At 34.6% G+C, this 12561-nt stretch overlaps 2 protein-coding genes across 2 annotated transcripts; one reads left to right on the top strand and one right to left on the bottom strand.

The window, feature by feature from the left end:
• The first annotated feature begins 760 nt into the window (after positions 1–760).
• Positions 761–6831, top strand: LOC143066681 (universal stress protein in QAH/OAS sulfhydrylase 3'region-like). The gene is made up of 4 exons (XM_076239516.1): positions 761–1046; positions 2203–2283; positions 3988–4079; positions 4495–6831. Exons 1-4 carry the CDS (start codon positions 980–982, stop codon positions 4717–4719), a joined length of 465 nt encoding a protein of 154 aa, XP_076095631.1. The 5' UTR covers positions 761–979; the 3' UTR covers positions 4720–6831.
• Positions 6832–9727: 2896 nt separating this feature from the next.
• Positions 9728–12070, bottom strand: LOC143061942 (uncharacterized). Its single transcript, XM_076233806.1, has one exon. It carries the CDS (start codon positions 12068–12070, stop codon positions 9728–9730), a length of 2343 nt encoding a protein of 780 aa, XP_076089921.1.
• Positions 12071–12561: the final 491 nt, after the last annotated feature.

Genomic DNA, 12561 nt, shown 5'->3' with positions numbered 1-12561 from the left:
TTGGTTTCAATTTCATTGCTTTATATTTTTCATGTCATGACCTTATGGTTACCTATAATTGCTTACATCCACTTCATTTGAATTTTAGATCACAACTGTCTCATTGGAAATCATATCACAGATCCTTATTTTTATCTTCAGACAGTTCGAGTCTCAAGGAAAGGGTTGGGGCGGGGGGGGGGGGGGGGACTTACTATTGGTAGAATATTTTACAACTTAATATTTTCAGCTCCATGATATATGATTAAGAGAAAATAAGATTACGAGTAAGCTTATTACATCATTAGTGTCTCATTATCAGATATTTGTCAAATCTGTTTATCTATTTTGTTAGTAAGATAAACAGTACTTCTTTCTGTAAGTACTGACTTTTATTGTTATTGTCTTACGAAATCAGTCCGACAACGAGTTGATAAATAAAAACATGATTAATGGTAATAAGACCCGTCACGGATTGGCTGGGGAATTGGGTAGGCAAATGCTCACATTAATCTGTACCGATACAGGCTCCAAATGTCCTCCTTTATACGCCATAACTCATGGTGGTGCTCCTATTTAAAGGAGGTTCATACGGAGACAAGACAAGATTAATTAAATTTGTAAAATCTGTAATTTTTCTATTAAAAGCTGAAATAGGCACATTATATTATGTTGCTATGCTCGGCGAACTGTTTTGAAGTTGACAACCATCCAATTCTGATTTAAATGAACTACTAAAAAGTTAATCCATGTCAGTTATTTGGACGAAGCAAATGTAATCTTCGGAAATTTGTTAAAAAATCGTTGTAGAGAGGTTCTTAATGTCAACTGAACGAATCAATCATATATACACAACTAAAATTACGATCAATACACACTGGCATGTTTACCACCTTGACTGCTAATTAGTTTCGATTCACAATATAACTGGTTATCAACTTAACTAGTTTATTATTAACGTTGAAGGTATCGTTTTATTCATCGTCTTTGAGGAGGAACTATGGCAGCAGGGAGAGTTGTTGTGGTAGCTGTAGATGGAAGCGTCCATTCGGACAACGCACTTAAATGTAAGCTAGATTTATATAGTTCTTTATTATTCATATTTCTAACAACACGGCTTTCATAAAAATCAAGTTGACATAAATTATATTTTAATTTTAATAGGACTGCCAGGGATTACCTTCTATAAACTCGTAGGTCACAACAGCATATCAATTGGTGTTTATAAATTGGATATGTGTAAGATATGTGTGTGATCTTTGCTTTGTATTTATTACGATACTATTTATTTATAAATATTTTATAGTGTCAAATACTGAGGTGCTGTTAAAAATCATAAGATAGGCTTACAGGTAGCATATTACAATACATTCACAAATTACATTTGCGCTGTGAACAAACCATAACCAAAACTTTTTAGGGTTTTATTGACTCTTTTAAAGTGTTTACCTTTAGGGTGTATTCATATAAAAACCAGGTGAGCAAGACCTTGATATACTGCGGTCCAAAACACACAAGGCCATGTTGATTGTCACCATAAGTATGACGTGAACAACTTTTCGAAAAAGGTCAAAGATTTAAGTTAATTTATTTCCAATACATATTCAAAACACATAAACTTATAAATGATCATAAATGAAAATTTCATTTAATTTAATTTAAAATTGATTTAAGATTTTTTCATAACGATCTTTATTTTTAATGCATATACTACCTATTGTGTTGGTATATTTTTAAGGAATGACGATATAAATAAGAAGACTTGGTATGAGTGTCAATGAGACAACTCTCCATCCAAGTCACAATTAATATAAAGTTAACAAGTATAGGTCAAAGTACGGTCTTCAACACGGAGCATTTGGCTCACACCGAAAAACAAGCTATAAAGAGTCCCAAAATGACTAGGTGTAAACAATTCAAACAGGAAACTAGAGAAAAAAGAGAAACACCTATGAACCCCACAAACAAACGAGAACCACAGAACAACAGGCTCCTGACTAAGGACAGGTGCATACAATACAGAGGGTTTAAACGTTTGAAAAAACCGCAAGCCTTCATCCTAACCCGAGGCAGTAGTGTAACATTACATTATATCAGTAAATGACGTCTTTATAGTTTTTATTGTTTAAATAAAAATAGACAAACAGACAAATAAGAGGATTGCAAATATCTAAACATTCTCCAGACGCATGGAAATTATATATACTTCTATTTTAATTATAGATTACATTGATCGCGTGCAGATACCTGGTGATAAACTTCTGCTGGTGAATGTTCCAGAGGAATATAACTTTACTGATGCCAGTGAGTTTTTATTTTGTCATTAACAAGAAGAATGTTCTGTCATTAAACGTCGCCATGCGATACACAATTTGGGAGATCTTCAACTATAGATATAAGTTGTTACTAGTAGTTAAAATTAACCAGATGAGTTTTTGTATACTGATGCCATGATTTGATACTCTCCGCATATTACTTTGTTACTAGATCCATATATTTTTGTAAGGAATTTATAAGATCCTTCCTGGCTTTTTATTACTTGAAACAATACAAAAAATCTTTTACATTTTGATTTCTTCAAACCATTTTTGGGATACGATTGCTTTCAAGCAATCTGTAGACTTATACCGGTGGCTCAGAGCATTTCCCTCACGTCAATCGTTTTATTCTAAACATTAAGGAACATCTCGGATTATTATGATTGTCTTGCTTTAAAAGGTAAAAACAAACAAAGGGATTGAACTTAAACAACTTTCCTATAATGTTCTTTTCATAATCTTCATGTTTAATAATTCCCTGGACTTATATGCGTGTTTTTAACAACACGGAAAATCAGAATTAAGCAGTATTTATATTTAGTGTATTTATAAATTTAGAAACACGTCAGAGGGAATTCCCAGTTTTGGTAAAATGCGAGAGTTCTCGGAATTCCGATCAATCTATTTCTGTCATATAAGAACTGAAGTGGAGTTTAACTTATATGTTACCGTTATGAAACTGATATTTGAGATTGTAATAGAGAACCATCTAGGTCGTTTAATAAACATTTAATATACGTTCTTGCTTCAGGGTTTGTTTTGGAAATTATGCGCATGCGTATAGTTTTCTTGAATTCAAGGGGTTTTAGAGTGAATGGTTGCTCTAGATTCCCCACTCAAATATTTAATTTATAACTCCTGTGATCTTTTCTATATATTCCGCTATTGAGGGTTATTGTTGTTGCATAATTTTAAATCATATGCATCATTTAAATTAGAATAAATATCGTCCACATCGTAAAACACCCCTTTCGGCGAAATGGAGTCTTCCATATTATCGTATCGAGTTGTCTCCCTTCCGGAAGTAAATTCCGTGAATTCTGAAATCGAGTATTAGCTCGTTCTGTCAATAAACGTGGTATTATATTAAAAACGAATGCAGTTTAAACCGATAAATGTGTACGGAAAGGAGTCATGATCACTGACCCAAAAGAAATTAAATATTTAAAGAGTAAGGGATGGGGTGCCTCCACAGGCACTTGTTTCTATCCATTGGAAGACCCACTAGTAAATGTACGTTGATAGTGGGTCTTCCAATGGATAGAAACAAGTGCCTGTGGGTGCCTCCTAGAAATAACGTAGGAAAATAGGAGATAATGTACGAGGTGAAATACCTTCTCTCACTCTGAGTCTCGGTGACTGCTGTGGAAAGTAAACTTGGAATTGATAGTACAAAAATAAAACACAATAGGTCTAATTACATTGTTTATACACTTTTATCCGGGATTGGCTATTTTGTAACTATTTTACACGTGCAGTTGAATTAGTTTTAAAAAAAAATTATCCAGCTACATGTATACATCGGTGTCAATGAAACAACGGCAATCGTATCCCTCGGGGCAATCTGCTTGATTTTTCAAATACTGTGTCAAAATGTTCCAGGCACATATAATTTAGAAGTTGTCGTTATGAAAATCATATTTTTGTTGTTGTCTATCAATGGGAATCTTAAGTTGCCATGTTATTTCAGGTCCAGGCGTTATACATGAATTATTAGAAAAAATGAAAGAAAAGGCTAGTGAAGTAGAGAAGACATATACAGACAGACTTAAAGATATCAGTGTAAGATTAGCTTCTTTTAATATAAAGGGGATACTTTATTTACGAAGATACAAAGGGGAACGAAATGGACGAATACACCATAACGGGGGTCGGATTTGGTGGAAATAGGAAGTTAAAGGACTGAAAATAATAATAATAATAATAATGACCAGGAGAAACACACACACTTAAGAAATTTGAATGAATGCAGGTGCTCCGGAAGGGCAAGTTACATTCAGGTTAAATCGTGAAAGAGGAAACTTATAAGTACGAAAAAGGCGTTAATATCAGGGTTCACTTTCTACCCATATATTAAAACTTTTACATTTTTATTTTCAGTATCACCTAGCTTGTCGAGAATCCGATTTGTTAAAGAAATTTCTTCTTAATAATAGGGAATGTGGATTACATTTATTCAATACTTATACAATTGCAGGTTGATTTCCAGTTTAGATTAGTATACGGACACCCAGGTGAACAAATAGTTAAAGTAGCCGAAGAAGAAAAGGCGTCGTTAGTTATGGTAGGAAGTAGAGGTCACGGCTGGTTACGACGAACAATACTGGGTAGCGTTAGTAATTATGTTATTCATCATACCTCTATTCCTGTGCTTCTCTGTAAAAATATGGAGCCATTGGAGTCATTAAACCAAGAAAATTAACTACAGTGAGGCCAAGAAAGTTTATTTGTAGAGTCGAAAATGTTAATGTTGGAATTCAATTGGGAAAGAGGCCTGGACGTTTTATCAACATGTTGAGTTTTGTACAGCGAAAGCTTCTCGGTAAAATACGGCGATTGAAGGAGAAAAATCGTAGTGATCATATTTATGATTTCAACAATCAACCAATTACAAAAATTAACGGATTGGCATCGAGAGGGGCCATTCATATTGGCAATCTTTAACAATCAACCAACTACAAAGATACCCATTTGACAACTATATAGAGGGTGACATACAATCTTCAACAGTTAACAAACTACAAAATTAAACCAAAAGACATTTAGAGGGTGACATACAATCTTTAACAGTTCATAACCTAAAAAAAGAAACAAACTACCAAAAGACATGTAGAGGGTGACATACAATATTAAACAATCAACGAACTACAAAAACAACGAAAATACATCTAGAGGGCACCGATCCAGCTGACAATCTTCAACTATCGACAAACTACAAAAATAACCATTTGGCATTTAGAGGGCGACGTATAATCTTCAACAGTTAACAAACTACACAACAACGAAAAGACACCCAGAGGTTGAATCACAATCTTGAACAATCAACAAACTACGAAATTAACCATTAGACATTTATATAGAAGGCGACATCCAATCTTCAGCAATCAACTTACTACAAATACATCCAAAAGACATCTAGAAGGCGGCACTCCGACTGGCAATCTTCAACAATCAACTTACTACAAATACATCCAAAAGACATCTAGAGGGCGGCACTCCGGCTGGCAATCTTCAACAATCAACTTACTACAAATACATCCAAAAGACATCTAGAGGGCGGCACTCCGGCTGGCAATCTTCAGCAATCAACTTACTACAAATACATCCAAAAGACATCTAGAGGGCGGTACTCCGGCTGGCAATCTTAAACAATCAACTTACTACAAATACATCCTAAAGACATCTAGAGGGCGGCACTCCGAATGGCAATCTTAAACAATCAACTTACTACAAATACATCCAAAAGACATCTAAAGCGCGGCACTCCGACTGGCAATCTTAAACAATCAACTTACTACAAATACATCCAAAAGACATCTAGAGGGCGGCACTCCGGCTGGCAATCTTCAACAATCAACTTACTACAAATACATCCAAAAGACATCTAGAGGGCGGCACTCCGGCTGGTAATCTTAAACAATCAACTTACTACAAATACATCCAAAAGACATCTAGAGGGCGACACTCCGACTGGCAATCTTAAACAATCAACTAACTACAAATACATCCAAAAGACATCTAGAGGGCGGCACTCCGGCTGGCAATCTTAAACAATCAACTTACTACAAATACATCCAAAAGACATCTAGAGGGCGGCACTCCGGCTGGCAATCTTAAGCAATCAACTTACTACAAATACATCCAAAAGACATCTAGAGGGCGGCACTCCGGCTGGCAATCTTAAACAATCAACTTACTACAAATACATCCAAAAGACATCTAGAGGGCGGCACTCCGGCTGGCAATCTTAAACAATCAACTTACTACAAATACATCCAAAAGACATCTAGAGGGCGGCACTCCGGCGGGCAATCTTCAGCAATCAACTTACTACAAATACATCCAAAAGACATCTAGAGGGCGGCACTCCGGCTGGCAATCTTCAAAAATCAACTTACTACAAATACATCCAAAAGACATCTAGAGGGCGGCACTCCGGCTGGCAATCTTAAACAATCAACTTACTACAAAAATAACTAAAATATATCTATAGAATGACATACAATCTGAAACAACGAAAAGTTCTAAATCGTCAAAGATTTTGATAAAAATAGCACTTTTAATCAAATTGGTGTGTCCAAGGCGCTTTTCTGAATTAACCTTCACCAGGAACGTTCGAAACAAAGAACTGAAAAACAGAGAATGTGTTAATATTTAAAGAGCTATATGTCACGAAAAGACCAAAAAAAGATAAACCATGGCCAACTTCGCTTTTCAATGTTCTATATGAACACAGACAAAAGGGCCGTAACACATTCCTATCTACTTGTTATAACAACATTCTTCGTCACAATATTGCAGATTTGCTAAAGAATAGCAAACTAATAGAATTGTATGAACATAGACAAATATAATTGCTATTTTAAAGCCGTAATATATATCAACATCAATGTAAATCATTTCTGTTAATGTTTTCTTTTTGTAAAATAAAAGATTTTCGTCTAGGAAATGTGATTTATTTATGAGTTGTAATTAGCTTAGAAGTAGCTTTCAGAAACTGAATACTTGAGGATCGGTACGTTGTTCTTTATAGTTGTTTTGAGTGTGCTTTGTGTCGGTCTGATGAATCAAACCATTTCCAAACGATTATTGATTACTCTCACTTTTATGTTGTGCTGTTACGTCAATGTCGCAGGTAAATGGAGAATTTGGAGCTGGCAATAAAACTGAGAATGGAATGTTGAAACATGTTTAACCCCGTCACATCATGTATGTACCTGTTTCAATATTCTTTGAGAAATATATGGTGAAAGAAATATATCTAGAATAGAGAATGGAAACGGGATATGTTTTATAGATACAAAAACCCGACCAAAGAGCAAACCAATGGCCACCAATAGATCTCCAAGGCATCGAAAAAATCCTGCACCCGGGAGCTGATTCCTAAACAATAGTATGTACTAGTTCAGCGAGATGGACGCTACACTTAACTCAGAAACAATCAAATGACCGAAAATTAAAAAAAAGAAGAAAAGAAAACACAAGAACAAAAGCTAGAGGTTCCAAAATATGCGGCCTGAGATCTCACCCCTCCTAATACCTCTAGCCACTGTGGAAGAAATGCATGCTCAATGAAGCAGTAAGCCAACGGCATAATTAACTAAAGACATCATACAGTCTTGAACAAGAGAAGGTGTATTTTAAAGTTCTTATTTTATCCCGGTCGCATGTGTTCCATTTTAATTTCCCCTTAATTAAAAGAATTAACTTTTGTGAGTAAACTTGCTCTCAATTTGAAGATGTTTGTGTCTGAGCAATTTTTCTACAGTGTGTCAGTTGTTTGATGAAAATTGCTCATTTAGTTTTAACCTCAAAATTGTTGAGTGCAACTGCTCTTGACTTTTTTTAACGAATTTTAAGATAAAAAAAAAAGAATTTACTTTCTTTAATTTACTTTTTTTTTACAAATTCACTGAATTTAATCAGGAAATCTGTAAAAAAAATCTTAATTATTTCAGTGATTTTGTAAAATACCTTGTCAAAATCAGGGATTTTATAAAATCACTAATCAGTTCAGTGATTATACAAAATCCCTGAAATTTTAGTGATTTTACAAAATCCCTGATTTTACAAATTCACTGTAACATATAAACAAAGTCTTCATACATTTGCTATTTTAGCAATATAGAATATGCAACATTTACCAGCTTGAACTAACCATACATAATGTGTATGCATCCATATATTTGCTATTTCATCACTAGCATATTTAACATTTACCAGATTGATATAAAAGTACATATATACATGTGCTGGACCTATACACATTGGGGATACACCAAGAATACCGCAGAAGGTATATTATATACATGTATGTTTATTCTTTGTGCATTATACAAGATTTACATTTGGAACTTGTACCTGATTTGTCACTGAACACCTTTATCTTAACATTTGGAAGATTTATCAGTCAAAAATGAACACCACTGATTGTTTATTACGACAGCGCACCTATATCATGAATTACAACGTAAGCTGAATTTGAACATCTCCTGGAAAGTAATTTCTTAAGAGATTGATACGGCAATTGCAAGGTGAGAACGAGCGTACAATTTTTGAAAACAGAAGTACAGAGATTGAAACTATTACAAACACTGCATGATTACAGATTCCTGGCTTGGGACATAATCATACAGAATGATGCGGTGTTAAACAGTATTGGTGGGTGGCAAACCATCTCGTAACATGATACAGTGTAACAATATAACAAAACAAAATCCAACTGTACAACACATTAAGTAAACCAAACTAATTTAGCTACTCAATGTTGTAATGTTAAAATAGGAAATCAGTTTATTTTTTCACTGAGTAAAAGGATATTTTTGCTGTACGAAAAAGTCGATCGCCTCTTTTGATAATGTCCTTCATCATTCACGATCTCCATGAAAGTCGTAGTGATTTATTTTCTATTTGAACTATACTTCTCCGTTATGTTTTCCGCGTTATGTTTTCCGTACTAGGTTCAATGATATTCGCGTAATCTAGTTAGGTTTTGGCTAGATCAACATTTTGCAAATTGATCTGACAAAAATCTTTTGTTTATAGTAGTTGACCATTGACACCATCTCATCTTTTACACGGGAGAATTATTTCGATGACAGAGATGCACAACGACGAGATTGAAGAACTTGATACAACTACTATAAACAAACTTTTTAGAAGAAAAAGACTTTTTTCAGACCAATTGGCTAAATGTTGATCTAGCGAATACCTTACTGGATTACATGAATATCATTGAGCCTACGGAAAACATAACGGAAAAGTATAGTTCAAAGAGAAATCAAATCACTACGACTTTTATGGAGATTGTGAATGATGAAAGACATTATCAAAAGAGGCGATGGACTTATTCATGCAGCAAAACTACTCTTTTACTCAGTGTAAAAATAAATTTATTTCCTATTTTAACATTACAACATTGAGTAGCTAAATTAGATACAGTTTGGTTTACTAAATGTGTTGTACAGTTGGATTTTGTGTTGTTATATTGTTACATTGTCTCATGTTAGGAGAGGGTTGGGTACCCAATAACACTGTTGAACCCGGAACATTCTGTATGCTGATGTCCCAAGCCAGGAATCTGTTATCATACAGTGTTTGTCGTTTGTTACTGCATATCATCTGTATTCGGCTCTTGGGTTGATATTCAACTTTGGGCTGATAATACATCTGGTATAAAAAAAATGCGATGTTAAAATCTGATATTATTCTTAATTCTTTTGTGTGATATATAGAAAGGTTTTTGTCCATGCAATAATGAATCTTAAATCTTTATCATCAATAAAGTTCCTCTGGTACAGACTTTCATATACCTCTTTCATACTGTTAAAACTACTGTTTGATAGCAAGTCGACAAACTGAAGGCTCTTTTCGTATAAACTTAACTCTCCATTAAAGTCAGCAATAATTTTATGGGCAGTTCTTTGGTGGTTAACATAAGGTTTGGTAAACACCAAAGACAGTCCAGTCTTGTGAAAAAAGAAGTCTGCTATATAACTTCTCCATATATCACTTACCCGACCATTCACACTTAAAGGCAATGCCATGTACATAAATGCTTGTGGAAACCACATCGTTGCCTGGGCATTGAAAGGTGCATATTTGTTCTTTGGTAAAACAATGTATCTCTCAGCAGTGAAATTGAAAGGGAAGTCATGTGTGAAGCGGTATATAGCGTCAACATCTGCTTGGCCATTAGCTAATGACTGTATAACACCAATGTTGATTGGTTTGTCTATTTCACAGACTTCTGGGAATGTGTTCTGGTCTTTTATGCTCTGCAATGGAAATCCTCTCGGCCAAACACGAATACGCGGTTGAACAAAATACGGATAGGGGTTGAAAAGATTGATATCCATCTCTCTACAGTTTGTTGAATATTTTGCAGATTTAAAATCGCTCAAGTCGACTATCCCTTCGTTATCGTCGTCGAAATCCCATATGACTTTGGCTTTATGTTGAATAGCATATATATATCCTATGTTTTTTCGTCCAAAATGTCTGAAGGGAATAACGCTTGAAAGCATAGGGTATAACATTTGTTGTTCTTTCACAGAAAGATATTTGATTTTCTTTTGATTTCCTTCGGTAATATTTTTTACAAAGTTATCTTGTGGTGGCGTTATGACGTCAGCCACAATAACAAGACACCAATCGGACAACTTTGAAATGAAATGAATGGCTTTTGTCGGAGGAAATATTGTTGTAACCACTGCCCAATTATCACAGAGAGTAAAACTATCGTGATATGCTAATTCCATGTTGTTCTGTTCTAAAGTAGCGGGAAGAGTTCTTACCACTTTCCCGGTAAAACTTATTCCTGTAACAGAACCAATACTGGAGATTTTTGAAGCAAATGTATTATTTACCACTTTCCCGGTAAAACTTATTCCGGTAACAGAAACAATACTAGAGACTTTTGAAGCTAATGTATTATTTTCATTATAATTTTGTAACTTAAGCATTCCGTCAATGGAAATTTTATGAATGACTACTTTTTTCTCGCAAAGATTTGACTTTATTGATTTCCTATTTAGCCACGGAAAATGTTGAATCATTCTTCCATTGTCACTTTGGAAGTCGATGTCTGTATATTCGGCGAGCCACGCGCCAAGTGACGTACCTCCATTATTTGTGTCGATCAGCGTACCATTCGAGCAGTTTTTGCTAGGACAGTAACTCCTATTTGATATTCTTGTAATTAGAGTTTTTCCAAAAACAACAAAATACTCATCTATTCTTACTGATATCGAAACTTTCTTGCCAGTGCCATGCTTCAAGCCGTAATACAAATTATTAGATTTGACATTGTTTAACCTTTCAAATATCTGAGGCACACACAAATAAGCATCATCGTCTAATTTCGCACCAAGTAAAACATCTGGATAACGTTGATGAATATATTTAATCCACGTATACAATTTTTTGCCAAATTTAAAAGCCCGCCCTCTATCCGTTATATTTAAAAACAGGATATCTTGATGAATATTGTTTTCCTCTAATGTGTTTTTGGTTGCCTCATCAAGTAGAAATTTATACGTTATTCGGAACGGGAGGTAATTTTTTAGTTTATTCAGGGTTTTAATCCACGTGTTTCTTGAGGCTTCTCTAAAAATGTTATTTTGTGGGACACTAAGTATTCCCATAACCATGTGAGGACGACTATCATATCTTTTGTAAACACTTGATGTTAAAACCTGGTTTAGTGTGTGTCGACTGTTACCACTTGTGTTTTCACTTGTGTTACCAGTTGATGTTATAACCTGGTTTAGTGTGTGTCGATTGTTACCACTTGTGTTTCCACTTGTGTTACCACTTGATGTTGAATCCTGGTTTAGTATGTGTCGACTGTTATCACTTGTGTTTCCACTGGTTGTTAAAACCTGTTTTAGTGTGTGTCGATTGTCATATCCTATGTAATTACTTGTTTTTATAACGTGGTGAAGTGTTTGTCCTGATCTGTTTAAGTTTGGTAAAAACTTCCATGACAAAAAACTGACAATTAATAAGGACAAAATTATCTTCTTTGAATGATGACTTGCACGTTTATTCATCCTGATTAAAAAGATCCTTCTGTTAAATAAATATCTGGAAAAACAAGAAATGGACAATTTATACAAAAGCATATTTTCTTTAGGTTTCAATATGGGATGGGGTTGGGAGAGTTTCATATGTCATGATTGACGAATTCATCTGTAGATGATGTTTTACACATATCAAGATCCGTGTGCTTATCTTTATGCAAATTTGATGATTTTAGTGTATCGTCATTTAGAGTGCATGTCTTTATGGTCATTTAGAGTGCATGTCTTTATGGTGGTCATCTATTGGTGTTTATATTGAATAAACCGGTTTGTGTTTAAACTCTTACGTATTTCGAATTGGTCAAGCAGAAGTAGGAAAACCAACCGTCTAATCTATACAATGTATTAAAAACGAAAATCAAGAATCTGAAACAATTATGAACCACAAGAACAAACGATATCCACTGAACATTGGGTTCCTGACTTAGGACAGGTGCAAACAAATGCAGCAGGTTTAAACG

The sequence above is a fragment of the Mytilus galloprovincialis genome, chromosome 1, assembly GCF_965363235.1.
Source record: "Mytilus galloprovincialis chromosome 1, xbMytGall1.hap1.1, whole genome shotgun sequence".
Classification (NCBI taxonomy): Eukaryota; Metazoa; Mollusca; class Bivalvia; order Mytilida; family Mytilidae; genus Mytilus; species Mytilus galloprovincialis.
This window is presented reverse-complemented; position numbering and strand designations above follow the sequence as displayed.

Bases quoted from the DNA above. Each gene is read 5' to 3' on its own strand.
- LOC143066681 (XM_076239516.1), top strand. From the start codon at position 980: ATGGCAGCAGGGAGAGTTGTTGTGGTAGCTGTAGATGGAAGCGTCCAT. The intron at 1,047-2,202 runs GTAAGCTAGATT...TTTTAATTATAG, and splicing joins TTCGGACAACGCACTTAAAT to ATTACATTGATCGCGTGCAG. The intron at 2,284-3,987 runs GTGAGTTTTTAT...ATGTTATTTCAG, and splicing joins ATATAACTTTACTGATGCCA to GTCCAGGCGTTATACATGAA.
- LOC143061942 (XM_076233806.1), bottom strand. From the start codon at position 12,070: ATGAATAAACGTGCAAGTCATCATTCAAAGAAGATAATTTTGTCCTTA.